Consider the following 26124-nt stretch of genomic DNA (forward strand, 5'->3'; position numbering starts at 1 on the left):
TAAACAATGTCTTACCCCAGTGGGCATGAGAACTGTAAGGGCCGCTTCCAACCCTGCCGATTACAATCCGGCGGTCAGGCCCCCTTAATTCCTGGCAGCGCTTGTCACATCCCAGCGCCAAGGAGCCGCAAAGCAGCAGCAGGACTTCCTCGCGGCTGGGTCAGCCGCTTAAACACAAAATCCACAGGTTGCCCCTGTTGAGGAAATCACACATGAAGAGGTAGCGCACACAGCCACCGGCAGCAGAGTTCTCAGCCAGCCCTCCGGTACTCACAGCGTGACTGCCAAACGCGTTTCGAGCATGTAATGCTCTTGATCACTGGCTCATTCAAGTTAGACAGGAAAAGCGGATTTTAGTTGGAAACAGCTTTTATTGGATATGTGGACCCGCCCCTGTGGGCGTGAGCAGAACATGGCATCATGGTCTTAGTAGTGCAGCCCATCGTCGCTATGTCCTGATTCCATACAAAACCCGGTTGGGTACCGTTCTCCCACTTGAAAGTTCACTAAACAATGTCTTACCCCAGTGGGCATGAGAACTGTAAGGGCCGCTTCCAACCCTGCCGATTACAATCCGGCGGTCAGGCCCCCTTCATTCCTGGCAGCGCTTGTCACATCCCAGCGCCAAGGAGCCGCAAAGCAGCAGCAGGACTTCCTCGCGGCTGGGCCAGCCGCTTAAACACAAAATCCACAGGTTGCCCCTGTTGAGGAAATCACACATGAAGAGGTAGCGCACACAGCCACCGGCAGCAGAGTTCTCAGCCAGCCCTCCGGTACTCACAGCGTGACTGCCAAACGCGTTTCGAGCATGTAATGCTCTTGATCACTGGCTCATTCAAGTTAGACAGGAAAAGCGGATTTTAGTTGGAAACAGCTTTTATTGGATATGTGGACCCGCCCCTGTGGGCGTGAGCAGAACAGGGCATCATGGTCTTAGTAGTGCAGCCCATCGTCGCTATGTCCTGATTCCATACAAAACCCGGTTGGGTACCGTTCTCCCACTTGAAAGTTCACTAAACAATGTCTTACCCCAGTGGGCATGAGAACTGTAAGGGCCGCTTCCAACCCTGCCGATTACAATCCGGCGGTCAGGCCCCCTTCATTCCTGGCAGCGCTTGTCACATCCCAGCGCCAAGGAGCCGCAAAGCAGCAGCAGGACTTCCTCGCGGCTGGGCCAGCCGCTTAAACACAAAATCCACAGGTTGCCCCTGTTGAGGAAATCACACATGAAGAGGTAGCGCACACAGCCACCGGCAGCAGAGTTCTCAGCCAGCCCTCCGGTACTCACAGCGTGACTGCCAAACGCGTTTCGAGCATGTAATGCTCTTGATCACTGGCTCATTCAAGTTAGACAGGAAAAACGGATTTTAGTTGGAAACAGCTTTTATTGGATATGTGGACCCGCCCCTGTGGGCGTGAGCAGAACAGGGCATCATGGTCTTAGTAGTGCAGCCCATCGTCGCTATGTCCTGATTCCATAAAAAACCCGGTTGGGTACCGTTCTCCCACTTGAAAGTTCACTAAACAATGTCTTACCCCAGTGGGCATGAGAACTGTAAGGGCCGCTTCCAACCCTGCCGATTACAATCCGGCGGTCAGGCCCCCTTCATTCCTGGCAGCGCTTGTCACATCCCAGCGCCAAGGAGCCGCAAAGCAGCAGCAGGACTTCCTCGCGGCTGGGCCAGCCGCTTAAACACAAAATCCACAGGTTGCCCCTGTTGAGGAAATCACACATGAAGAGGTAGCGCACACAGCCACCGGCAGCAGAGTTCTCAGCCAGCCCTCCGGTACTCACAGCGTGACTGCCAAACGCGTTTCGAGCATGTAATGCTCTTGATCACTGGCTCATTCAAGTTAGACAGGAAAAGCGGATTTTAGTTGGAAACAGCTTTTATTGGATATGTGGACCCGCCCCTGTGGGCGTGAGCAGAACAGGGCATCATGGTCTTAGTAGTGCAGCCCATCGTCGCTATGTCCTGATTCCATACAAAACCCGGTTGGGTACCGTTCTCCCACTTGAAAGTTCACTAAACAATGTCTTACCCCAGTGGGCATGAGAACTGTAAGGGCCGCTTCCAACCCTGCCGATTACAATCCGGCGGTCAGGCCCCCTTCATTCCTGGCAGCGCTTGTCACATCCCAGCGCCAAGGAGCCGCAAAGCAGCAGCAGGACTTCCTCGCGCTTACAGTTCTCATGCCCACTGGGGTAAGACATTGTTTAGTGAACTTTCAAGTGGGAGAACGGTACCCAACCGGGTTTTGTATGGAATCAGGACATAGCGACGATGGGCTGCACTACTAAGACCATGATGCCCTGTTCTGCTCACGCCCACAGGGGCGGGTCCACATATCCAATAAAAGCTGTTTCCAACTAAAATCCGCTTTTCCTGTCTAACTTGAATGAGCCAGTGAGCATTACATGCTCGAAACGCGTTTGGCAGTCACGCTGTGAGTACCGGAGGGCTGGCTGAGAACTCTGCTGCCGGTGGCTGTGTGCGCTACCTCTTCATGTGTGATTTCCTCAACAGGGGCAACCTGTGGATTTTGTGTTTAAGCGGCTGGCCCAGAAGCGAGGAAGTCCTGCTGCTGCTTTGCGGCTCCTTGGCGCTGGGATGTGACAAGCGCTGCCAGGAATGAAGGGGGCCTGACCGCCGGATTGTAATCGGCAGGGTTGGAAGCGGCCCTTACAGTTCTCATGCCCACTGGGGTAAGACATTGTTTAGTGAACTTTCAAGTGGGAGAACGGTACCCAACCGGGTTTTGTATGGAATCAGGACATAGCGACGATGGGCTGCACTACTAAGACCATGATGCCCTGTTCTGCTCACGCCCACAGGGGCGGGTCCACATATCCAATAAAAGCTGTTTCCAACTAAAATCCGCTTTTCCTGTCTAACTTGAATGAGCCAGTGATCAAGAGCATTACATGCTCGAAACGCGTTTGGCAGTCACGCTGTGAGTACCGGAGGGCTGGCTGAGAACTCTGCTGCCGGTGGCTGTGTGCGCTACCTCTTCATGTGTGATTTCCTCAACAGGGGCAACCTGTGGATTATATATATATATATATATATATATATATATATATGTCCTGATGAAGACCCCAGAATGAGGTTTCCACTAACCCTTACACCAGGCGGGGTCGAAACGTAGACCAGACCACACCATTCCTCTAAACATAGGAGATAATAAACGGAATAAAACACATCCTATGTAAAAGAGCAACATGGAACTACTGATCTAAATTAGACTGTAAAGGTTGTACTGAATTTCACTGTGATTGTGTTATGGTCACAACACCTTTACCCAGTCCCCACACTTATCCCATCACACCTATCCCACCTAACTACCTCCTTTTCTTTATCACCGAGAGCGCGTTGATGCACAACTATGTAAATAATATGTTATAACTTTGACGGACACAAGTTATATATATATGATTCGTTCCCAATGAATTGATTTATATGTTTTGTTACAAGTTTTTCTGAATTAGAAAATCCCCGGAACTTATTGATTGATGCTAAGTTTCCGTTTAACTATGTGCTAAATAAAAATATGCATTGTACAAATGGACTGGTTATAATTTGAGATATGCAATGTTTATATTTGACATTTGATGCTTTGAAAAGAAATATACTCTGACCCCTTCACATGTACCTGATTACTGACCCAGGTCAGATAGTTTTAGGGCTAACCCCGTTAAAACTCTTACCTAATGTTTAGCAGATCATAATACAGAGGACTATCCACCAAAAGATGGTTTGTGTCTGTAGGTCTTGGCCTTTGCCCCCCAAAAATCCCAAAAGACCTGATTGTCCACCTGATATTCCTTGGTACGATCAATTTAACTTCTATGGGCACTCTTGGGATCCAGACAATGAAGTCTTTCTTCCTCATTCGAGGGATGAGGAAGAGCAAGGAAGATTGGCAAAGTAAAGGTTTGTCAGACAGGAAAATGCATTACTGCCTGACATTCACTCACCCGGTGTGCATTCTTCATTAGACCCAATAGGCGGATGACAATAACTGACCTCAGGGCTAAGCTGGTTGAAGAGAACATGCACTTGCCAGATGTGACCACTCGTTTTGACTCCCTGTCAAGGGTATTTGTTGGAAAGGTGTTAGGGTGTACTCCACTGATTGATGCCCTTACCTCCAAGCTCAGCAGAGCTGGATGCTGGAACTACAAGGATGTCAAGAGGTTTGCAATCATCTGGAGGTGGTCCTCAACTGACTGTGGTGAGCCCACCTTTAATCACTAATTGTCAAGGTAGGGAAAGAATGGCACTCCTGACCTCCACAGATGAGCTACAACCACCGCCATCACCCGAGGAACACTTGTGAGCCCGAAAGGGACCATGGTAAAGAAGCTTCTCGTGTCCGAACTTGAACCACAGGTAATGTCTATGAGCCTGCAGGACGAGGATGTGAAAATAAGCGCCCTGTATGTCCACTGGCACTATCTGGTCTCCGGGGTCCAGGGCAGATGGAACCTGGGCCAGGATGAGCCTTTTGAATTTTAATTTGCACAGTAAAATGTTTAGAGGGCGAGGATTGAGGAAAGGGCAGAAGCCTCCATCCATCTAAACCTTTCATTGCACCAGTCTGCCAAAGGCCGTCGCAAGCACTACCTCCGTAGTGCTGCGCACGTCCGTTGACCAACGCGGCCCCGCCCACTCATGAGAACGCCTGCACCGCGGCGGAAGGTTTTAAGCACAAGGAAGTAGTGGAAATGACATCTAGTACCAAATTTAAAAATGGGTACCCCCCCTCTATGGCACATTTGGCCAAAGGAGCCTGCACTTCCTGGCTTGAGACAGACAGGTGATCCTCCGACAGGTGTTTCACTGTCAGTGGCAGATGTAATGGGTCGAAAAGAAATGGTAGGGCATAGTCCTGTCGGACAACCTACAGGACCCATTTTTCAGATGTGATATTTTGCCACCCCTGCAGGAAGTGGCTGATCCTGCCTCCCACTGGATGTCTGTGTGCCGCTAAGTGTGCCCTCATATGGCTGTCCAGTCATTGCTGGAGGGTGCAGAATATTTGGAGGAAAGCTGTCCCTGATGGTCGGGCCTTTGACTGTCTGACCCAAAGCAAAGACCTTGAAAGAAATGGAAAGCCTGCTGTGCGGACGGTTGGGGCTGGTGTTATGTGAAGTTATGTTATGATGCTGGCCCCTGGCATATCCCATAAAAGGACAACATTCCTGGGAGTACTGCCAGACTGGAGCTAAAAGGCCCAGTGAACATGCCATTGCTCAGCTTTCCTTAAAATGTTCCAGGGCCGATTCCGCCTTTTGCCAAAGAGGCAGGAGCCTTCGAACGGCATGTCTGTTAAGGATGAATGGACAAACACAAGTGAAGCCTCCGTGGGCCTCATCCATGTGTGTGACTGCAACATCACACTAGTTCTCACAGCCCTGCCCAGAGAGTCTGCTGAATTAAGGCATGAGCGGAAAACAAATATGGCCACATCCAATCACTTCAATGGTTTTGGTTAGTGAAGGCCATAAGTCATCTAGGACCACATGTTAAACCAACCATGTCTGAAAACGAGTGGGCATGAAGACCCAATAGGCGGATTACAATAACTGACCTCAGGGCTAAGCTGGTTGAGGAGAACATGCACTTGCCAGATGTGACCACTCGTTTCGACTCCATCAAGGGTATTTGTTGGAAAGGTGTTAGGGTGTACTTCACTGACTGACGCCCTTACCACCAAGCTCAGCAGAGCTGGATGCTGGATCAAAAAGTCTGGATCACCTGGAGCAGGTTAATGGCGATGGATGACTTGTTGTTGGATTTGGGGGAGGGGGCTCCACAGCATGGCTTAGCCCATGTGCCCAACAGTGTGTGAGTAAGGGCTTGATTAAAGACCAAAACAGGTTTGGTCAATGCCTGGCCAAGCTGTAGGAACTCTCCAAGAAAGTTTGTTTTAACCTCCATAGTCGAGAGGTGAATGTCAAGGACCCCAGCAGCCCTTCTAATTACTGTTGCATAAGAAGTGCTCTGCTCTGTCTCTGTTGCTGGGGAACCAACCAGGAGTCGGGTGAGATGTCCAGTCCACTGGTGTCCAGTAGTTCTATGTACCCATCCTCTGCCTCATTAGGAGGGGCAAGTTCTTCACTGCCCCCTCCACTGTGATCTCCATATGGCTGCCTCTGATCAGAGTCTAAACCAAAAAGCTGTTGTAATTCATGTACATGGCTGTATCTTAGTACGATAGGTTCAGTATAAGTTGTGGCACGTCAAGATCTGGATATGGCCTCAGTTGTGGTCGAACCAAAGCCAGCTCGAAGGCAGAAAAAGATGGGCTGGGGGTCCTCCCCTGGTGCCAGCAGCATCAGCGCTGGCATTGATCGAGGGTCTGTTGCAGGTTTTGACTCCAAGACAGACTCTGGAACATAAAAAAGAGGGGGGTTTTAGAGGTTTAGATTTCGCCGAAGGCCAAACAGCAAGTAGTAATCTGACTGGGGAGCCCTGTGGATCCTTGGAGCCAATAGGCACACTAGAAGTAACAGGCAGCATGCCCAAGTTCTGCAGCAAAGCCTCACAAAAGGCTTTGAATTCCCTGATGGACCTGGAAACTCAGGGTGCATCGGAAGAAAGAAGAAATCAGTTCCTCTGTGGAATGGGAGACAAAAAGACAGGGTGACAACCTCACATCTTCTCTGAAAAGAGGAGGGAAGGGGCCAAGTCCCTTCGACTAACTAGAAGACTGCGAGCACAAGGAAGATCGGCCTCAAAAATCAATCAATCAGGGATTTTATAGTGCTGCTAATCACCTAGTAGGGAATACATGTGATTGCAGGTCCCAGAAGGCTCATTTGAACAGCCAGGTCTTGAGGGCTCTTCGGAATTCCGGAAGAGAGGTGATGGTCAGGAGCTGCATGGGAAGGCTATTCCATAACTTTGCTGTGATGTAGGAGAAGGAGCGTCCTCCACTTCAGTGGATCCAGAGCGTGTGGATAGGTGATAAGGAGGTGGAGCGTAATCTTTTCTGTGGAATTTCAGGCGGTGGATAATGTCCTTGGTTGAGCAGAGCCTTGCGTGGGTGAGTAAGCAGCTTGAATTGGCATCTCTTCTGTATGGAGAACCAGTGGAGTTGCCTAACTTGAGGTATGATGTTGGTCACAGTAGGAGATCAAGGAAGAGTCTGGAGTAAAATGACTTCGGTAGTGGGTCTGCGCTCTTAATTTCAACTTTGAGCGGGACTTGCACAAAGCCTTTTGTGCTTCACCACCCAGAGCTTTGACTTACCATCTTATACGGCTTTTAGATTCTTCTTGGTGCAGTAGTTGAGTAATGTGATGAACCCAAGCACCAAAGGCACCCCTCTGGGGGATCTATTGCAGATCCACTCCCCCCTCAAACCATTCTTCGAACCCTCTGTCAGATTCCTCACCTCACGCCACATCCCCCTTTCCAAGCCCCTCCACAATCTCTACCACATCCACCTCGCCTTTCACTTGAATCAACTTGCCCCAGATCTCACTCACGACCCCATATCCCCCACTATCCCTACCCATCGCTGCAACCGCACCTTAACCTCACCTATCACTCGCATCACCTTGCCCCCAAATCTCCCTCACGCCCCCTCCACCACCCCTACCCATCGCCGCAACCGCACCTTCACCCACCCCATTACGGGCACCGCCCCAATCGCAGCCGCCAACACACTTACTCCAGATCCGTCCGCAGGACTATCTTCTTCAATTCCCCGCACTACAAATCTCACCGTCCCTCCTCCCATAGCTCATAGATCATACCAACAACCGACACACAGACACAGTCCCTAATCCAACCCATCCAACCCAATGAATCTAGAAGTGCAAGGCACGCGCCCAGAGGTATAGACGAAAATAATCAAGAGAATACACATCTCTCAGGACCAGAACACCACCTTGAACAAGGCCCAGCTTCAATGCCTACTAAACTGTAGATCGGCATCGCGTCATGCCGTCGAGATAACTGACCTCATTATAACCAATGGACCTGACCTTATCATCCTGATGGAAACTTGTTTAAACGACTCATCCTCACCCATCTTAGACATTTTAGTTCCCTCAAACTATTACATCACAAGGCTTGATTGACCTGATAAGCTAGGGGGTGGCATTGCCTGCATTCATCGGAACAACCTCACTGTGAACAGCTCTAACTCCCTGGTATTCTCTTCATGTGAATACCTCTGCCTTGACATCTCGAGCAGTAACAAACCAACATGCTCACTCCACTCTTTCTACCATCCTCCAGGCAACAACCCTACCTTCATCGAGCACATCATGGATATTTTAGCTACAAATGTCAGTCAACAGATTACCCAGATCTTCCTTGGGGACTTCAACCTCCACTGGAATGATTTAAACGACCCAGAGGTCAATAGCCTCAAAGCTTTCCTGTTCGATCGCAACCTGTCTCAAATTTGTGATAGCCCCACCCATGATAGGGCTCAACCCTGGATCTAGTGATCTCCAAAGCAGACTCTATTCAGCTTGAATCGATTCTACCTTGCGACTGGTCCGACCATCACATAATCACTTTCCATATCAATGAAGTAGTAAAAATTACTCTCTTATCAAACCCAGGAGAACAAAAATCTGGAGGAGAAACCTAGATAACCTCAATCCTCCCACACTCGCATCCGCCAGCCACATCTTCACGACACCGCTGGACGGATTAGATAATGTACAGTACTTAACCGATCACTACTTCAATTCTATGAACATGGTAATCGACAACATAGCACCCCTACAATTGAAAAGAGTCCCCACAAAAGATTCAAACCCTTGGTACGATGGAACGCTAAATGAATACAGAAGATCACGGAGATCAATTGAAAGACAATGGAGATCCGCTCCATCCGCTGCCCGCCTCAAACTACTAAGGAGCACCAGAAACTCATATTCCAGAAAGATTAGACGCTCAAAAGCTGACTTCATATGTAAACAATTAGACCACGCCAAGAATCGCCCCCAATAACTTTTTGATATAATCAAAACTCAATCAAAGGGGGTCTACCACTCCCCCCAAGTTCCGCCTTTTTCACTACAAAGACTGAGAATTTAAAGACAGACCTACGGAACGACCAACTATCCCATACCCACACACACACCATTACCACGCCACCTACACCAGTGATCGCGCAAATGTTCTTCAAAGCTCGAGCTCAAGAACAACGCGTCCAGGACCACCTTCAACTTCTACAGTGAAGAAGCTATCTTGAATACGCTCATGGCTTTGAATCCCTCTAACCATTTCACAGATCCTCTCCCTGCTACCCACTTGAAGGCCTTCATGCCACAGCTAGTGCCCTTATGGACCAGGATTATAAACACCTCTCTTGTGCAAGGAACTATCCCAGACATCCTCAAAGCAGGTCAGGTAACCCCATCCTAAAGAAAATTTCAGCTGACCCATCAGACTTGAACAACTATCGCCCCATATCCAACATTTCGACACTGGCGAAACTGCTCGAAAAAAAAAAAAGAAGTGAAAGCGATCCTCTTAGCTAGATTCACCTGAACTTTGTTATAAATACCTGCTGATGTGTGTTAGTCAATAACTTTTACCAGCAATGTATTTGCTTAAGTCGTCGTATTCCTATGTATTTGTCAAATCACCTTTATGTGCCTTGTAAAGCGCTCTGATACCCGCAAGGGTCCTGTTCGCGCTATACAAAACTGAAAATAAAAATAAAAATCTGTATGAAACAGTCCCTACGAGGCTTAATCTCTGCAGTCTTAGTGGGGGACATCCCTAGCACACTTGAAATATTTGAAGGGAACAATTTGCTTCACAAATGAAGAAAAAGAAGGCGCGGTGCTCCGGATCTGTGTCTCAAATCATGGAAAGAAAGAAACGGACAGTGCAAATCGGTGGTGCTTACATATGGCTCTATTGTCACTGGGGAGCTGAATACCATTAATGCAGAGTCGCACTACAGCCCTGCTGGAGAGCAGGCGCACTGCTCTGAATTTTTCAGGATTCAATCTGGTGCATGTGATTAGAAGCATCCATCAGAACTACTGATATAACACAAGGCAGAAGGGGTGTTATGCAGTAAGAAGTTTAATCCACCAGGAACAGAATGGTGAACATGTCTGACAAGGTCTATAACATCCATTATTGGCCATCTGCCTCTACCTGCCTTCAAAACAGACCCCAACAGTCAATGTTCAAAATTCTCTTAGGATCACTGTAGATGCACCTTGAGGTTTGCAGCATGTAAATCCACAGAGAAACCAATAGGATATAGGTGGCACAGTCACTTAAGATTATTTTGCATATTATATAACTGGCAATAACTGTGCTATACAATCGTATTCCAGTCACTTGTGACTGCCATGTGTGCAATGTGCTACTCGCAAAATACTGTACATGAAGCATATACTGTACTGCGTTGTAACTCTCAGGTAGGAGGGAAGTATGCCTTCAAGTAGCAGATGCTAGATTCTGTAACAGTAATAGATGGGAAATCACTTACTTGGATCAGCTCAGCCTCAGTGACCTGGCTGGGCCACTTCACAGAAAAAGAGCAATCACTAGTGTTATCGCCACAGACCGGATCCACAGACTGCATGTCAGAGCAGGCGGTCTCTTTAGGCTGCAAGGTTGAAGTGGGTAGTGATAAAGGTAGGGCAGGAGAGGAAGCAAGCAGTGGAGGGGAGATAAAATAAAGAGCACCATAAGAGGACGTGGCCAAACATGCATGTACGCAGAGCTGTGGCCAACAATACACATTCATATTTGCCAGGTTATTGGCACATAGTGGAATTAGTCAATTTATGGCACTTTTCTGGAACAGTAAAAGAACTTTGAAAGTTGATGTCGGCTTCAACCAAGTCTCTTAGTAATGAAAATGTGACAACAGAAAACCTGAGGAGAACCAGCAACTCCCTGCTGAACAAACATTTAATTTTTCTATTCTATCGAATGGAGATGCAAAAGGAGACCAAGATATCCTAGCAGATCAAATTAAATGAAACTGAACACAAAAACAAAAAGCATAAATAGCAAATACAAGGAGATAAAATTGGTGCCAATCATATGTACTCTGGCAGCTAGGGCTGGAAGAGTGAGATACAACAGACTATTGTTCCTGAAATCCAAAGAATTCTGTAACAAAGGCTAGCACCTGTAGTGCAACTTTGGTTACTGATCAGTCAATCAGAATGCTCCAGTTGCTGGTTATGTTTAACGATACAGGCCCTAAAAGGGGACATTCTGCTGGAACCCAGCTGCCAACATATCTCCTGGTTGGGGGAAACAGAGCGTGTTGTGGGAGCATTAACATCCTCTCTCCTGAATGTCTGAGTGAGGGAAATAGCTGCACACTCCCACAGTGCTCCTTTAGCTGATGCCAGTTCACACACGACTGTCTGGGTTTAACCCCTTGATTTTAGTCAAAGAAAGTTCAATCAGCTAAAGCAAAGTAAGAAAAGCAAAGTATAACAAACCTTTTCTACTTTTTGTTGACTAACTGGGCTTACCTTCACCAAAAGCAAGGGTGTTAGACCTGGCATCCTTGGCTTGGTTTCCTTTTAATTTTTGCCTCTACCTCCTGCATTTTTGACTGTGTGCTGGACTTCGTTTTGCTGGTTTAGGTTCTCTGGGCACTTTGCCACTGCTGACACGAGTGCAAATGCTCCTTGTGTAAATTGTAATTCTGATTGGTTTTCCAGGATTGGCATATTTGATTTACTAGTAAGTACCTAGTAATGTGCACTATGGTTGCCCAGGCCTGTAAATCAAATGCTACTAGTGGGCCTGCAGCACTGATTGTGCCACCTGCACAAGTAGCCTGTTAAATGTGTCTCAGACCTGTCACTGCAGTGTCTGAGCACGCAGTTTTTAACTGCCATTTCGACCTGGCAAGTGCACCAAGGTTACACCATGGGCAGGGTTCAGTGTATGTGAAAGGTAGGACATGTACTGGTCTGCTTTACATGTCCTTATAGTAAAATACTGTGTATTTCGTTTTTCACTACTGCAAAGACTAGCTCTCCCATAGGCTATAATTGGAGTTGCCTTGTAACATATTACAAGCATAACTTTAAATTGGGAAGAGCTAGAGATTTGGAGTTTGGGCTCTCTGGACACAGAATTTAATAACACAGCTTTTAGTAAAGACAATTTTTAAATTGTGTGTCTGAAAATGCCACTTTTAGAAAGCGGTCATTTTCTTGTTTAATGGTCCGGTGTGCTTCTGCCCGCTTATGGGTTCACCGTCTAGTTTAGACTGACAGGGGCTGTCAGAAAGGGAGCGGAGATGTGCCCTGCACATGCTAATGAGCCATCCTGGGATAGTGTGGTGGGAGGAGTTGTCACGAACACCTGAATATGAAGAGGCTGTGGCTGCCCTGCACAATGCTGTCTCCCACCCCCCCACCCCCCGTAATGTGGCTGGACCAGGGAGGACTGAACTGGTTTTAATGAGCAAAACGGACTTTCGGAACAAAGAATTCAAAGGGAAAAGAGAAATAAGTATAAGACCTAAAATCCCAGAACCTTAGATTACCTCTGGATTAAGAGGACCCTGTCAAGAAGAAGAGTCGAAGAGCTGCCAGGAGGAGTACTTCCTCTTTACTGTGCGTTTTTACTTTGTTGGGTTGGTTTACAGTTGCTGCTTCTGACTGTGGGCAGTGGAAATGACTTGACTTTTGCGGTGGTATCCTGCTTAAGAAGACTCTCTAAGGGCTTGATGTACAGCTTGCTGGTCAGGAAGTCTCTGGAGCACAAATACTTCAAGTTCACCTGCAGCTTCCTTGAACTCCACTGCTGGAAGTTCTGACCTGCCTTCCAGTGCCAAATCCAGTTCTGGGCCCTTGGAGGTTCTTTTTGCTGAAAAGAACTATCAAGAACTGAAGAAACCTACAAAATCAACACTTCTACCTTCTTGTGGCTGAATTTTCCAATTCAGCACCGCAGTGTGTGAGAAATTCCAGACGCACAGCCCCGGGGCAGCCGAAGAAACTGAAGCAGCGCCGGTCAGCGGCCCAAAGAACTGCTGCATGCAGAGTCCAACACACCAGTCTTGGAAGTCCGAACCCCCCGCACCGACTCAGACGCAGGTCCTGCTGTGCGGCTACAAGAAACGAGGCATTGTGTGACCGCAAATGGAGAAATCAGAGCAGTGCCTGTTTGTCGATACTGCATCGACCAAATTTCCACGCATCACGCCTGTGCGGCACCCCACCCCAGCTCCCGCAGACCAGAACCGTCTTGGAATCGACACCTCACCTTCCCCTATAGTCCCGATTCGACGCATCACTTCTCCTACGTACAGCAGAACTGTTGCATCGCCTCTCCAAGGACTCAGGAACTGAAGCATTGTTGTGTTTTCCGATTCTTCCCTCTCCTGCGGCTGTTTTGCCATGTGGATTTTGATGCATTTGAGGCACTTTGTGTAGCCTTATATTCCTATGGACAGAATTGCTCGAAACCTTTTAAAAATTCATATATTGAGTTGTGTATGTTGTATTTTTGTCATTTGTTTCTGTTTGGTTTAGATACTTTATTTTTCTAAACTGATGTGTTATCCTTTTGTAGTGTTTTCACTGTGTGTGTTATGTACAAATGCTTTACACATTGCCTCTGTGCTAGGCCTGAGTGCTCGTGCCAAGCTACCAAAGAGGTGAGAAAGGGTTATTTTATTGAAAAGTTTTATAAAGCGCGAACATGGCCCTTGCGGGTATCAAGAGCGCTGTATACAGAGGCAAAAGCATGAATAAACTCAGTACAATGGAGGTCAACACTGTAAAACAACAAGGAGTAAACAATCAAGATCAAGTCCCGGGTAGTGGGCCCCGCTAGTTCAGTTTCTTATATAGTGCAATATATTTCCTGTAACATTCAGCAAAACAATCAGAGTGGCTTGTCACAACATAGTAAAATAAATTACAAATCTATAATCGGCCCAAGAAGTATTCTTCTAGTATAGTTCCGGCAGGGCTCAAGTGTAAAATAACAATTTACCAACCAATCAAAATTAAATAGAGAAAGATATGTTGGGATAAATGTCAAATCTGTCAGCAAGGGGACTTGAAAGAGTACAGGATGATGCAGTAAATGTTCACTCAGGAAAAGCCTGTTTCGTGAAAGAGTTAGTGGAAGCATTGGCTTTAATCTCCGTAGGAAGAGCGTTCCAAATTCTAGGCGCATGGCCGGAGAAAGCACATGTGTACGTACTTTTCTTTTTTAATTTAGGAGGTTTCATGGGTAGTGTGGACGTACTCCTTAAGTTCCGACCGGAGCCAGAAAGAGCAAGCTTGTTCGCCAGATAGGCCAGAGTGTTGTAATGCAGGGCTTTACGCGTGAGGCAAACGAATCCTGGCTTCAATAAACAGCCAGTTAAGCTGCACAAGGTCAGGTGTGATGCGATCGTGTTTTTTGGAGCCTGTGATGAGCCTGGCCAATGCATTGAGTGTGGCTCTGAGAGGGGCCAAGCGTGCTTTAGGAAGCCCTGCAAGGGTCACCAAACAATATTCAAGTTGTGAGATCACCAAGGATTGTACTGCAGGCTGTAAGTCCTCTGGCGGAAGGAAAGGCTTGATTTTCTTAAGGGTGTAAGATGCAAGTTGGCAACCTAATAGTGGCATTGATGTGAGCTTGCATGTTAAGGCATTTGTCCAAGGTAATGCCTAGCAATTTAACGTAATCAACCATGTAAGGGGTGCAGTTAAGGGCCGTGAGTTGTTTTAGCCATTCCAGGTTGGGTGCAGAGTGGTTGTGTGAGGCAGTCAGCAGGAATTCAGTTTTGAGGGTATTCAACAGTAGATGGTTCTGGGCTAACCATTGTTGAGTTTGCGAGGGAGCCTTATTTAAAGTTTTAATGTCCTCCAGAGAGGAGATCTTCAGGTAAAGTTGCGTGTCATCCGCATACATGTGGTAATGAATGTGAGAATGGTTCAGAAGGATAGTGAGAGGTTCCATAAAAAGGTTGAAGATCGTGTGCAAGAGCGTGGATCCTTGCGGAACTCTAATCCTGACCGGGGTACTGGATGCAAGGGACTGGTTGAGTTGAATCCTTTGTGTGCGGTTATGTAAGAAAGAGGCAAACCATTTTAGAACTGGTCCTGAGAGACCCATCTTAAGTTGAAGAAGATTAATCAAGTGATCGTGTTTGACGGTATCGAATGCAAAAGACGGGTCCAGAAGGATCAAAAGACAAGGAACATTTTGATCAAGTGATTTTAGGGCATCATCCACAATGTGAGTTAGTGCAGTTTCAGTACTATGTCCTGCTCTGAAACCGGATTGATAGAGGTTAAGTAGTTAAAATTAGTCTATACGGTTGCAGAGCCGCTTGTGGATGCATTTTTCGAGCAGTTTGGGTTATCTTGGGTGTGCAATCCCTTATTCTGGCAAGAAGTAAGGGTCTTTACTTGTACATGGCGTATACCACTGCCAACTGCAGTACCCGGTTTCTATAACAGGGGATGAGCCGAGACAGTGGTATATAAGCCAGAAGTTTCTACAGAAATGGCTGAGGATGGGCTGTGGGAAAATGGAGACTTTTCACTCAAACATTCAGGTGAGAAACTGCTCATTTCCCCTCAGTGCTCCTATTTCTGGTGAGGGAGAGTGAGGTAGTGCTAATACTCTTCTTCCTTCGCCTGCATAGCAAAAACAGTGGGTAATTACCCACACCTTGTTTTGTGCCCCTTCATGCTTCTTAGGTTCATAACTACGGGAAGGGTAATTAACAGCTATTATTGCACAGAGGTAAAGGAAGTAAAATTGAAATGAAAAAGATTGTAGCAAACAAAGTCGATAATTAATAACAAAATTGCGATAAGCTATTTATGTAGCAGGCAACAAATGTGTGATGTAAAAAGAGATTCAGCCATTGGTGACTGCTCTTTGTCCAACATTTTCAGGGTGGGATCAATGCATACCTATTGTAGCTCTCCTATTTAAAAGCAAAGGTGCCTCATACCTGCATAAACTGTAAGATTTTAAGGCAAGTTCGAAATCACTTACTTGAGCAGCCACAGGGACCTGGCTGGGCCACTCCACAGTAAATGCGCAATCATTAGTACTATTTCCACCGAAAGGATCCACAGACTGCATTTTGAAAGAGTCACTCTTGTCAGGCTGTGGTGGTGGAATTGGAAGCAACATGGGAGGATGGGAAAGGGAGAAGAAAAATGTGTGTAGGAAAGATGAGACAGACAGAAGCAAGGAGAGAATGTAGTCAAACACGCATGTACAGACCTGCTCCCATGAAAATACATTGTTTTCTCAGGTTTTGGCACATAGAAGAAAGGCATTTCCTGACCCAACCTTGAGCTGGAAATACGTAATGTTATATAGGGTCTAACTGGAGCTGTGTTCCTCAAATAATTGGCCATGATCATCAGCAGCAGTAATGGGAAGAGGAGCAGAAAAAGGTGGTACCAGAAACATTCTGGGACAACAGCATTCTGAGATACTGTGCATGTTAATTACATCCTTAGGACTGTTTACGGTCGTGTGATTTACCGATTTAAGAAAATTGGAAGATAGTATAGGACTACAGGGGAACAGCTATTGCGGCCCACAACAGAAAATTCACCAACAATGAGGAAGGATACTAGTAACATTCTGAATATATAAAATAGTACGAATTATACAATTCTCTTCCCTGTCACAAGGGATATAGCATGAATGGTGTAAGGGCCACTATCTATACAATACAATGTGCTTTTCCAGTTTCGCCCATTTATTACTGGATACAAGAAGACTAATGTGTAAAGTATTGAGGCATACATCAGCTCAAATGTATTTTCATATTACATACCAGGCCATAAATTAGAGGAAAAATCGTTTACAGGCAATTTTAAATACTCTGTATGCAGTGTATACTAGGTGGCATGACTGTACTCAAGTTCTTGCATTGCACATTTCCCCACTCATGGATTCATGCCTCATACATGTATGAATCCATTGCTGCTGAGTGTGAAATCACTTACTTGAGGATCCTCCGTGACCTGGCTGGGCCACGACGCACTAAATGCGCAGTCACTGGTGCCATCACCACCAAAAGGGTCCACAGACTGCATGTCCGAAGAGGAACTTTTTTCAGGCTGGACAAGGGATTTGAGGGGGGGGAAGGTGAGGATTGGGAAGATAAAAAAGAAACAATAGTTCCATAAGAGGATGTGGTCGATCCTACAGTTGTGTAGGTCCTTGGTTTAGAGAATGTAATCAGACTACCCAGGTTCTATCCATAGGGGAGGATGTAGCAGCCTTAAATTAGGAAAATGCATTCAAACACAGGGGCAACTCTGCTCAGGGCATTACTGATGACCATTAGAGTATGATAAGAAATTCAGCAGAAGAAACAGTGTGAATGAACCAGCTCTGAGACATTAGCATCTGGGGTTCCTTATTTTCAATACATCTGCAGGTACTCTTGGGTGCACTCTTCCACAAAGGTGTACAAAAACAGATAGTAGTGACAAAGCCAATATCGGAGGATGGTAAAGGGGGAATAAACAAAAGCAAAGGCCAAAAGCCCTTCAACACTCACAGAAGCACATGGCACTTCACCTGGGTACCACGGCCCCCACCTGACATCACGGCAGGCGCCACCCACAACCTCCGTTCGTGCCAGGAGGCGCTCAAAGGCTAATTGGGGCTCCTGCTGCGCGGGAGCCCTTCGGCGCTCGCAAAAGCACTTGGCACTTTACCTAGGGACTACGGCCCCACCTGACATTGCGCCAAGCACCGCTCACGACCTCCGATCGCGCCAGGAGATGCTCAAAGGCTGCTCGGGGCCCCCGTAGTGCAGGACGTGTGCAGGCGTGCCGTCAGCGCAAGGAAGAGGCGGGGCAGGGCCATCCTCCTTGGCTGTTGCCGCAAGTCGTCTTAATCTCTCTCTCCACAGCAGCTGGTACTGGTCGTTCGGACTGCCCCCTGCTAGGAAAGGTATTGAAAACTCAGCCTTGGCCCCCTTCTTTTTAGGTCTCGCTACGAATGCAGCGGAGCTGCTTCGCTAGCGAAGACCCTATTGCTGTGGCTTTGGTGCGCGAAGGGAGACAGGAGGTGGCACACGCAGACAGGAGATGTGCACTCCGTGCGCAACTCCTGTCCGCGCGTGCCACCTCCTGTCTGCCTTCAGCTGACAAACCGGCGGCACAGCGCGCGCATCGCGCACTTTCACTTTCCCTCCCTCCCCTTCAAGAACCGGACATTCCACGGCCACGGTGTACTGTGCCATGTAGCCTCCCATATTGTGCGGCAAAACAAAGAGTGAAACTGCTGTGCTGGAGAGTACAAGGAAGATACAACAAACGTGCTTTTAATGTGGATAATGGTACCAGCTTCCGTAGACTGGGCTGGAGCTTCTCGTTTCTTTAGTCTGCGCATCGGCAAAAAGCTTATCGGCTGAAAGGAAACTAAGACATTTGATCTAATTTCCGGTGGAAAGCGTTAAAATTAGATCATACATATAAAACCAATCATAAAATAGTAAACTTTAATATGGCACTAAAAAACGCGCCAAGTCTGCAGAACAGAAGATGACTTCCACACAAAAAAATACAGATTATTACATCTGTACTGCCCTCTGCTGTCCCTCTTCGTCACCCCTCTGCTTCCGTTTTCACATAGATAGATGGTATTCCTAAATTATTCTTACAATAATCCTCCACTGGTGAACTATTTTCTTTGCTGTATTTTCTTGCGTTCACTTAATTAAATTGACTGTGTGTATGCATCAAAGAGTTACCGTGGAACGCCTGGGCCCACGACATGTTCATGCCCTGTCTCCGATGCCCCAAACAGGGTGGACAGCACCCCTCTTCAGCAGGGCGGGGATGGATCCATAAGGGGAGTGGGCGATGGCTGGGGTCCGCACCCCCTGTATGGCTGCTGAGGCTGCGAATGAATTCACTGGTCGGGGCGCGGCTTTGCTGATGGGCCGAGCAGGGCAATGAGGCCAGGAGTGCCTGTGCTGTATTTTAAAGGGTGTAATATTCAGTTTATTGAGCGCATCTCCTGGGGGTCTGTTTCTTGAGAGTGACCCGCCGGACTGTGACTTCTGCGGGTTACAGCTGCGGTGGACCCAGGTGCGGGGTCACTTTATAAACTGCCTCCGCTCGGGGGTCCCCGACACAGTTCTGCCGGTCTGGGAGGGGCTGTGTATAAAAAGCTGTGAAAGCGTATAGCTGACCCAGAATGGTGCTTCTTCATAGACTCCCATCATGTGATCTGATTTCAGGAAAGCTGCAGTTTGTGTACTCCACACAGAAGTGGTTTCTCTGCCTATGGCATTAATGCCACTAGGAAGGAGCTGGGTAGACCCTCAGGAGGTCTAGCAGTCTGGGTTAAAACTGCACTGGGGTCCAAAGTCAAGCTCCTCCCTGTCGAATCCCAAGATATACTGCTCTTAAGCTGACTTTTTACAGTGGCTGGAAAATCAGGATTTTGAATGTATATAACAGAGTGGTGCAGGGCTCTGAGAAAACCAACATGATCTGCATTGTAGACCATGCCTTGTCCCAATTCTCAGATCATGTTTCTGTACTAGTGTCGGGAGATTTTAATTGTACCTTCGAATCCCTTACCCTAACTACGTCAGACTTGACTGAGAAGAGGGACAGAGAGTGGCAAATTCCACAGCTAGATCTCCCTACAGTCAAGTGGTCAAAGAGAAGAGGCCAGGTGCTGGTCGTCACCTTGTAGCATGACATGAGAGCCACAAACAGTAGAACTAATTCTGACCTAAAAGGAGATTTTACTTTCAACAGACGTGGCTACGAAAGCCGAATTGACTACTTTCTGGTCGCCCTCAAACTTTGGCCCTAGTTGATGAAATGGTAGTCAAAAGAAGTGATAGCGCCCATAATGCCCTTGCCCTTACTTTTATCAAGCAGGGCACCCTGGAACCTGAAATTAGGGGTAGTCCTGACCTGGGAGTCCTTTCTATTACAAATAATCTGAGATGCACCACATGTGATTGGGTGGAGGAACATCCGGGGCCCTTGACACTCTCAAAGGCAAAGTTCATCTGGAACTAGAGGAGCTAGCCAAATATTCCACTAACGATGTTATGAAGATCCCGGGATCCTGCCACAAGTTACTATACAAGGAAATTAGGGACATGCTAAGTCAACCACGGAAAGTTCAAAAAAAGGGAGGAAACAGCACCCATCTGAGGTCGGATTTCCAGGCTGCCTGGTGTTAGACCTGACACCATTGGCGTGGGTCTCCCTTCCATATTTTTGCTCTTGCCTCATGTGTTTTTGCTGGTTATAGATGATTTGGGCACTATGCCACTGCTATTCAGTGCCACAGTGCAAGTCTTCCATATGGTAAATTGATGTATGGATTAGTGACTCCATGATTGGCTGGTTTGGTTTGCTTGTCAGACCCTAGTACAGTGCACTGAAGGTGCCCAGGGCTTTTAAATCAAATGCTGCTGGTGGGCTTGCAACACTGGTTGTGCAACCCACAGAAGCAGTCTGTAAAGTGTGTCTCAGGTCTGCCATTGCTGAGACTGTGTGCAGTCTGGTACTGCCATGTTGACTGGGCAGTACAAAAGAGGGTGGTGATGGATGGAGCATCTGAATCAATCAAACACTCACACCCAGTCAAAAGATCTGGGTTTAATCCATCACCGTTCTTTAGCCCACTCTGTCACCCCAGTTCAGACATGGCTATATGCAAATCAGTCTGACCCTGTGCCTCATGGGAACAGTCCAGCCCGAACTGCCAAGCCATGTCTTCCATGGACCGGAAACAAGCTTCCGAGGACCGGTTTCTGGCATTCCAGCCGTCTTCAGCCCGGCTTGCTTGAATCCAGTGGCAAAGTGAGCAAGGGACTCACGTCTGAGCATACCCTGCCACACTTATGGCGGCCAAAAGCGGTACAAAAGGGGGTGGTGATGGACGGAGCATCTGAATCAATCAAACACTCACACACAGTCAAAAGATCTGGGTTTAATCCATCACCGTTCTTTAGCCCACTCTGCCACCCCAGTTCAGACATGGCTATATGCAAATCAGTCTGACCCTGTGCCTCATGGGAACAGTCCAGCCCGAACTGCCAAGCCATGTCTTCCCTGGACCGGAAACAAGCTTCCGAGGATCGGTTTCTGGAATTCCAGCCGTCTTCAGCCCGGCTTGCTTGAATCCAGGGGCAAAGTGAGCAAGGGACTCACGTCTGAGCATACCCTGCCACACTTATGGCGGCCAAAAGTGGTACAAAAGGGGGTGGTGATGGACGGAGCATCTGAATCAATCAAACACTCACACACAGTCAAAAGATCTGGGTTTAATCCATCACCGTTCTTTAGCCCACTCTGCCACCCCAGTTCAGAGATGGCTATATGCAAATCAGTCTGACCCTGTGCCTAATGGGAACAGTCCAGCCCAAACTGCCAAGCCATGTCTTCCCTGGACCGGAAACAAGCTTCCGAGGACCGGTTTCTGACATTCCAGCCGTCTTCAGCCCGGCTTGCTTGAATCCAGTGGCAAAGTGAGCAAGGGACTCACGTCTGAGCATACCCTGCCACACTTATGGCGGCCAAAAGCGGTACAAAAGGGGGTGGTGATGGACGGAGCATCTGAATCAATCAAACACAGACCCCAAGACTTTAGATCACTTTTGGGAAACAAGAACCTTTGCTGAGGAGAGGAACCAGAGAGAACCTGAAGGAGGAGACTATCCCTAAGCTGAGTGCTGTCTGAGGGATTGGCCTGCAGTGGTTGCCTGACTGGCAGAGAAAGGAGAAAGGAACTATGTGCTACTTTCATCAACTTGTAAAGGATCTCCAAGGGCTTGAAGATAGAGATTGCCTCCTGCTGAAGTCTCATGGACAACAGACTTCACCAACCAACTCCCCTGCATTTCCTTGCTGGGAATTTGAAGTGCCTACTGTTGTGCTGGGCCTTCTGAGACACTCCGTGTCGCAGGGAGCTGGAAGCGCGACTCACTGAGAAGAAGCGTGATGCTGCCGCAGCTGTCGCATCACTGAAGGGTGCAGCCGCATCGCTTCACCGAAGCGCCTCGCATCACCGGAGCAGAGTGTCGCCGTCGCAGCAGACGCCTTCGCATCCCTGGAGAAGCGTGTCAGGCGTGGGCCTGTCGCGGCTCCGAAGATTCACAGAGTCACCACACGGCCGTTGGGAGTGCATGCATGGCCTCGTCGTTGTTGCATAAAGGAGAAGACACAATTTTGTCGCATTGCATCAGATCTTCATTGCATCACAGCGCTGCTGGTCGCATCGCATCACCTCCCCACACAGAGAAGAACCGACGCATCATCGTCCCCTACGCAGCAGTAGGGAACAGACGCATCACCGTTCTTGCATGTAAGGAACCGACGCATCACCTTCCCTGCATCACTTTCGTTGTATAGCGTTACGCATCCAAAGGTACATTGAGCATACAGTGTTGCATTTACCATCTAAAGAGAACTAAGCTTTTTCTACCATTTATAAAGTACAGTATTATGGATCTTTGTCATTTGTGGTCTTGTGTTAAGTCTATATAAAAATACTATTTTTATAGTCCACTTCAACTTGTGTGGTGTCCATCTGTAGTGTTGTCACTGGGTTACTGTATGTGTTCACAAATGCTTTACACACTGACTCCGAGATAAGCCTGCCTGCTCGTGCCAAGCTACCAAGGGGGTGAGCAGGGGTTATTTTAGGAGTGTACCCCCTTACCCTGACTAGACACAAGGGTCCATATTTGGTCAAAGGTACCTACCTCTGCCAACTAGAGACCACTAAATCTAATACCTGGTATAACCAGGACTGCAGGATTGCTTGTACGTGCAGTAAAGCTGAAAGCACGACCTGAGGTGGCGGTTTGTAGAGCCAAGTACAGGCAGGCAATGGAGATAGCTAACAAGAAGTGGGAGGGTTCCTTGTGTTCCTCCCAACAGAGGGCGTTGATATCCCACGATTCCAAGACCTTCTGGAGCAAGGAAGCGTACTGGCTTTAGGGGAACAAGACAGCCCTGGAATTCACAGTCCAGTGGGAAGACTCAGTAGCGCACTATGGTTCCCTTTATGAATCCAGCACCATAGTAACAGCCGAAGTTAGTGAGTGGTGGAGGGAGGCACCTGGTGGAGAGGGTAATGCTCTGTTTTTTTCTCTAGAGGAAACGCAAGCAGCAATTTGCCTGTGTGTCGCAGCCCGTGCCCCCGGCCCTGATAGAATTCCCAACGATTTATACAGAGAGGACAACTCTCTGGGGTTCTTATATACATTTGCTTACCAACTCAATATGTCTGGTGCTGCCATTCCCCCTTCGTGGAATATAGCGGAAATAGTGCCCATTTACAAAAAAGGGGATAGAGACAAGCCAGCTATCTATAGGCCCATAACTCTCATTGACTCTCTTCAGAAAATTGTTTGCAAACAAATTTTAGATAGGGTTCAGGATTGGATTCCAGAGTCCCGAGTTTTAAGTGATTATCAAGCGGGCTTCCGTACTAAAACTAGTACTCTGGATCAGGCTTTTTGTCTTTTATTGAAAGGAAGTATCTGTTAAGGGAGGGAAGCTTTACGTGGCCTTTGCGACTTACGGTCCGCGTTCGACCTGGTCCCCCGAGCCAGCCTTTGGAGAGTCTTAAAAGAGATGGGCCTACCTAGAAATCTTTTAGATGTTTTAATTAGATTACACTTATCGAACACAGCACAAGTGAGGTGGGGGGAGAACAATCAAGTTACGGAAACTTTCCCAGCCCAACGTAGAGTGAGACAGGGATGTGTGTTAACTCCCAGATTATTCACTCTTTTTATTAACGAGGTGGTTGACTCTTTAGACAGAGATGGGTGTAATGCCCCTAAAATCAGCATAAAAAGAGCTCCTGCTCTTCTTTTCGTCGACGACACCCTCCTAATAGTCTACATTTCTGCAGGGTTTCCAACAACTCTTGAATAGTTTTTAAAAGTTCTGTGACGAGCAGGTCCTGGTGCTAAATGAGGCGAAAACTAAATACATGATTCTCACGAGAGGATATACCAAACCTTCTAAAAGACCTGTGTTTGTTGGTAGTAGTAAGTTGTGAATTGGAGCAAGTTGATGTCTTTGATTATTTAGGTATTCGCTTGACCCCGACAACATATTGGGCCGCCCACATTGAGAAAGTGAAATTGCAACTAATCCAACAGACTGCTCACATTAGTAAAATACACACAACAGCATTGTACAGGCAAGTAGCCCCAGCTCTTGAAATCTACAACATCAAGGTTTTAGGTGGGGGGGGGGGTCTTTATGGAGCAGAACTTTGGGTCACGGGCAACACAACCTGTCTGTCTAGTATTGAAAACTGCTTTCTTAGGTCCTTGGTAGACCTCCCCTCTAGTACCCCTTTGATCCCTCTCCTTTTGGACCTTGCCCTTAGACAAATAGCCCACAAGCTGAATTACAAATTATTTCTGTTTTGGCACAGGCTGTGATCCTATGATGGAGCTCACATCTTATCGTGAGGCTCTGTCAGGCCTTTTGAAACTCCCCCAGGTAACCTCTATCCTCTGGTTCAGCTCTTAGGGATCTATTGGGGGGGGCTTGGTATTGGATGCATTTGGTCAAATTCGGAAGGTCTGGCCCTCACGACGAGGGTTAAGCTTAAAGCGATGTTCTGGGAAGCTACATCAGAAAAGGACTTGCCAAAATCTGAGGGTTGTCTGACTCAAGAATTCCTTAATTTTAAATCTGTCTCTCGCTTCAAGAACACTATTGATGAAATTGTTCCCCCGCCGGCATGTTAACTCTTTATCCAGTTCTGTTACAAGACCCTACACACAAAATTGGTTTGTATTAAGTGGCGCTGCAATACTCTTAAAGATGACCTTTTCTCCTCGTACAAAGTCAGACCAGAATCCATTGTGCACTTACTTTTTTTCTGCCCATACTATATATCATTGAGGAAAAAAATGGTTAATTCCGTTATGCAGATTGGTTGGCCCTGGCCATTACCTTGAGGTGCTGAGAATTTTGTGCACTGACACATGCAGGCTATTGGTCTATGGTCTTTCCAGATACTGGTATGCACTGTGGATTAAGCGCTCCAATTGTATTGTGTGACACACCGTATTTTTTATCTGTTTTTAATTTTCCAGCTTTTAAACCATTGTATGGCATTTATGTATTTAAAATCACATTATGAAAATGTTTTATTATTCTGTATTTTACCCTTCTTGTGCTGTGTACTTTTAAGATCTTTATGATCGAAATAAAGTTATATATGAGGATATAAACTAGTACAAATTATACAATTCTCCTCTCCGTCACAAGGGATATAGCATGAATGGTGTAAGGGCCACTAGCTATACAATACAATGTGCTTTTCCAGTTACACACATTTATTACGGGATACAAGCAGACTAATGTGTACAGTAGAGTCATACATCAGTTCAAAGGTATTTTCATATTCCATACCAAATCATAAATTGGAGGAAAAGTCGTATTCCAGGCACTTTTGAATACTCTGTATGCAGTGTATACTAGGTGGCATGACTGTACTCAAGTTCTTGCATTGCACATTTCCCCACTCATGGATTCATGCCTCATACATGTATGAATCCATTGCTGTTGAGTGTGAAATCACTTACTTGAGGATCCTCCGTGACCTGGCTGGGCCACGACGCACTAAATGCGCAGTCACTGGTGCCATCACCACCAAAAGGGTCCACAGACTGCATGTCCGAAGAGGCACTTTTTTCAGGCTGGACAAGGGATTTGAGGGGAGGAGAAGGTGAAGATTGGGAAGATAAAAAGAAACAAGAGTTCCATAAGAGGATGTGGCCGATCCTACAGTTGTGTAGGTCCTTGGTTTAGAGAATGTAATCAGAATACCCAGGTTCTATACATATGGGAGGATGTAGCCGTCTTAAATTAGGAAAATGCATTCAAACCCGGGGGCAACTCTCTTCAGGGCATTACTGATGACCATTAGAGTATGATAAGAAATTCAGCAGAAGAAACAGTGTGAATGAACCAGCCCTGAGACAATAGCATCTGGGGTTCCTTATTTTCAATACATCTGCAGGTACTCTTGGGTGCACTCTTCCACAAATGTGTACAAAAACAGATAGTAGTGACAAAGCCAATATCAGAGGATAGTAAAGGGGTAATAAACAAATGTACTTGTGCGCAACATGAAACGGCACATGCACACT

General features: G+C 47.1%; 1 protein-coding gene across 12 annotated transcripts in view; it reads right to left on the reverse strand.

Annotated features, from left to right (window-relative positions):
- Positions 1 to 26124, reverse strand: part of BIN1 (bridging integrator 1) — a 617822-nt gene that overhangs the window by 132306 nt on the left and 459392 nt on the right. For 2 of the 12 annotated variants that reach the window (XM_078682096.1, XM_078682098.1), the window contains 4 exons: positions 25558 to 25671; positions 16955 to 17068; positions 15984 to 16097; positions 10486 to 10605 (listed from right to left, as the gene is read on the reverse strand). The exons of 7 other annotated variants lie outside the window; for them this stretch is intronic. In XM_078682096.1, coding sequence (XP_078538222.1) covers positions 10486 to 10605; positions 15984 to 16097; positions 16955 to 17068; positions 25558 to 25671 — 462 coding nt within the window. The remainder of the gene's footprint in view (positions 1 to 10485; positions 10606 to 15983; positions 16098 to 16954; positions 17069 to 25557; positions 25672 to 26124) is intronic. 3 more of the 12 variants (XM_078682097.1, XM_078682100.1, XM_078682102.1) reach the window with 2 other exon arrangements.

The sequence above is a fragment of the Lissotriton helveticus genome, chromosome 3_1 (genome assembly GCF_964261635.1).
Source record: "Lissotriton helveticus chromosome 3_1, aLisHel1.1, whole genome shotgun sequence".
In the NCBI taxonomy this organism is placed as follows: Eukaryota; Metazoa; Chordata; class Amphibia; order Caudata; family Salamandridae; genus Lissotriton; species Lissotriton helveticus.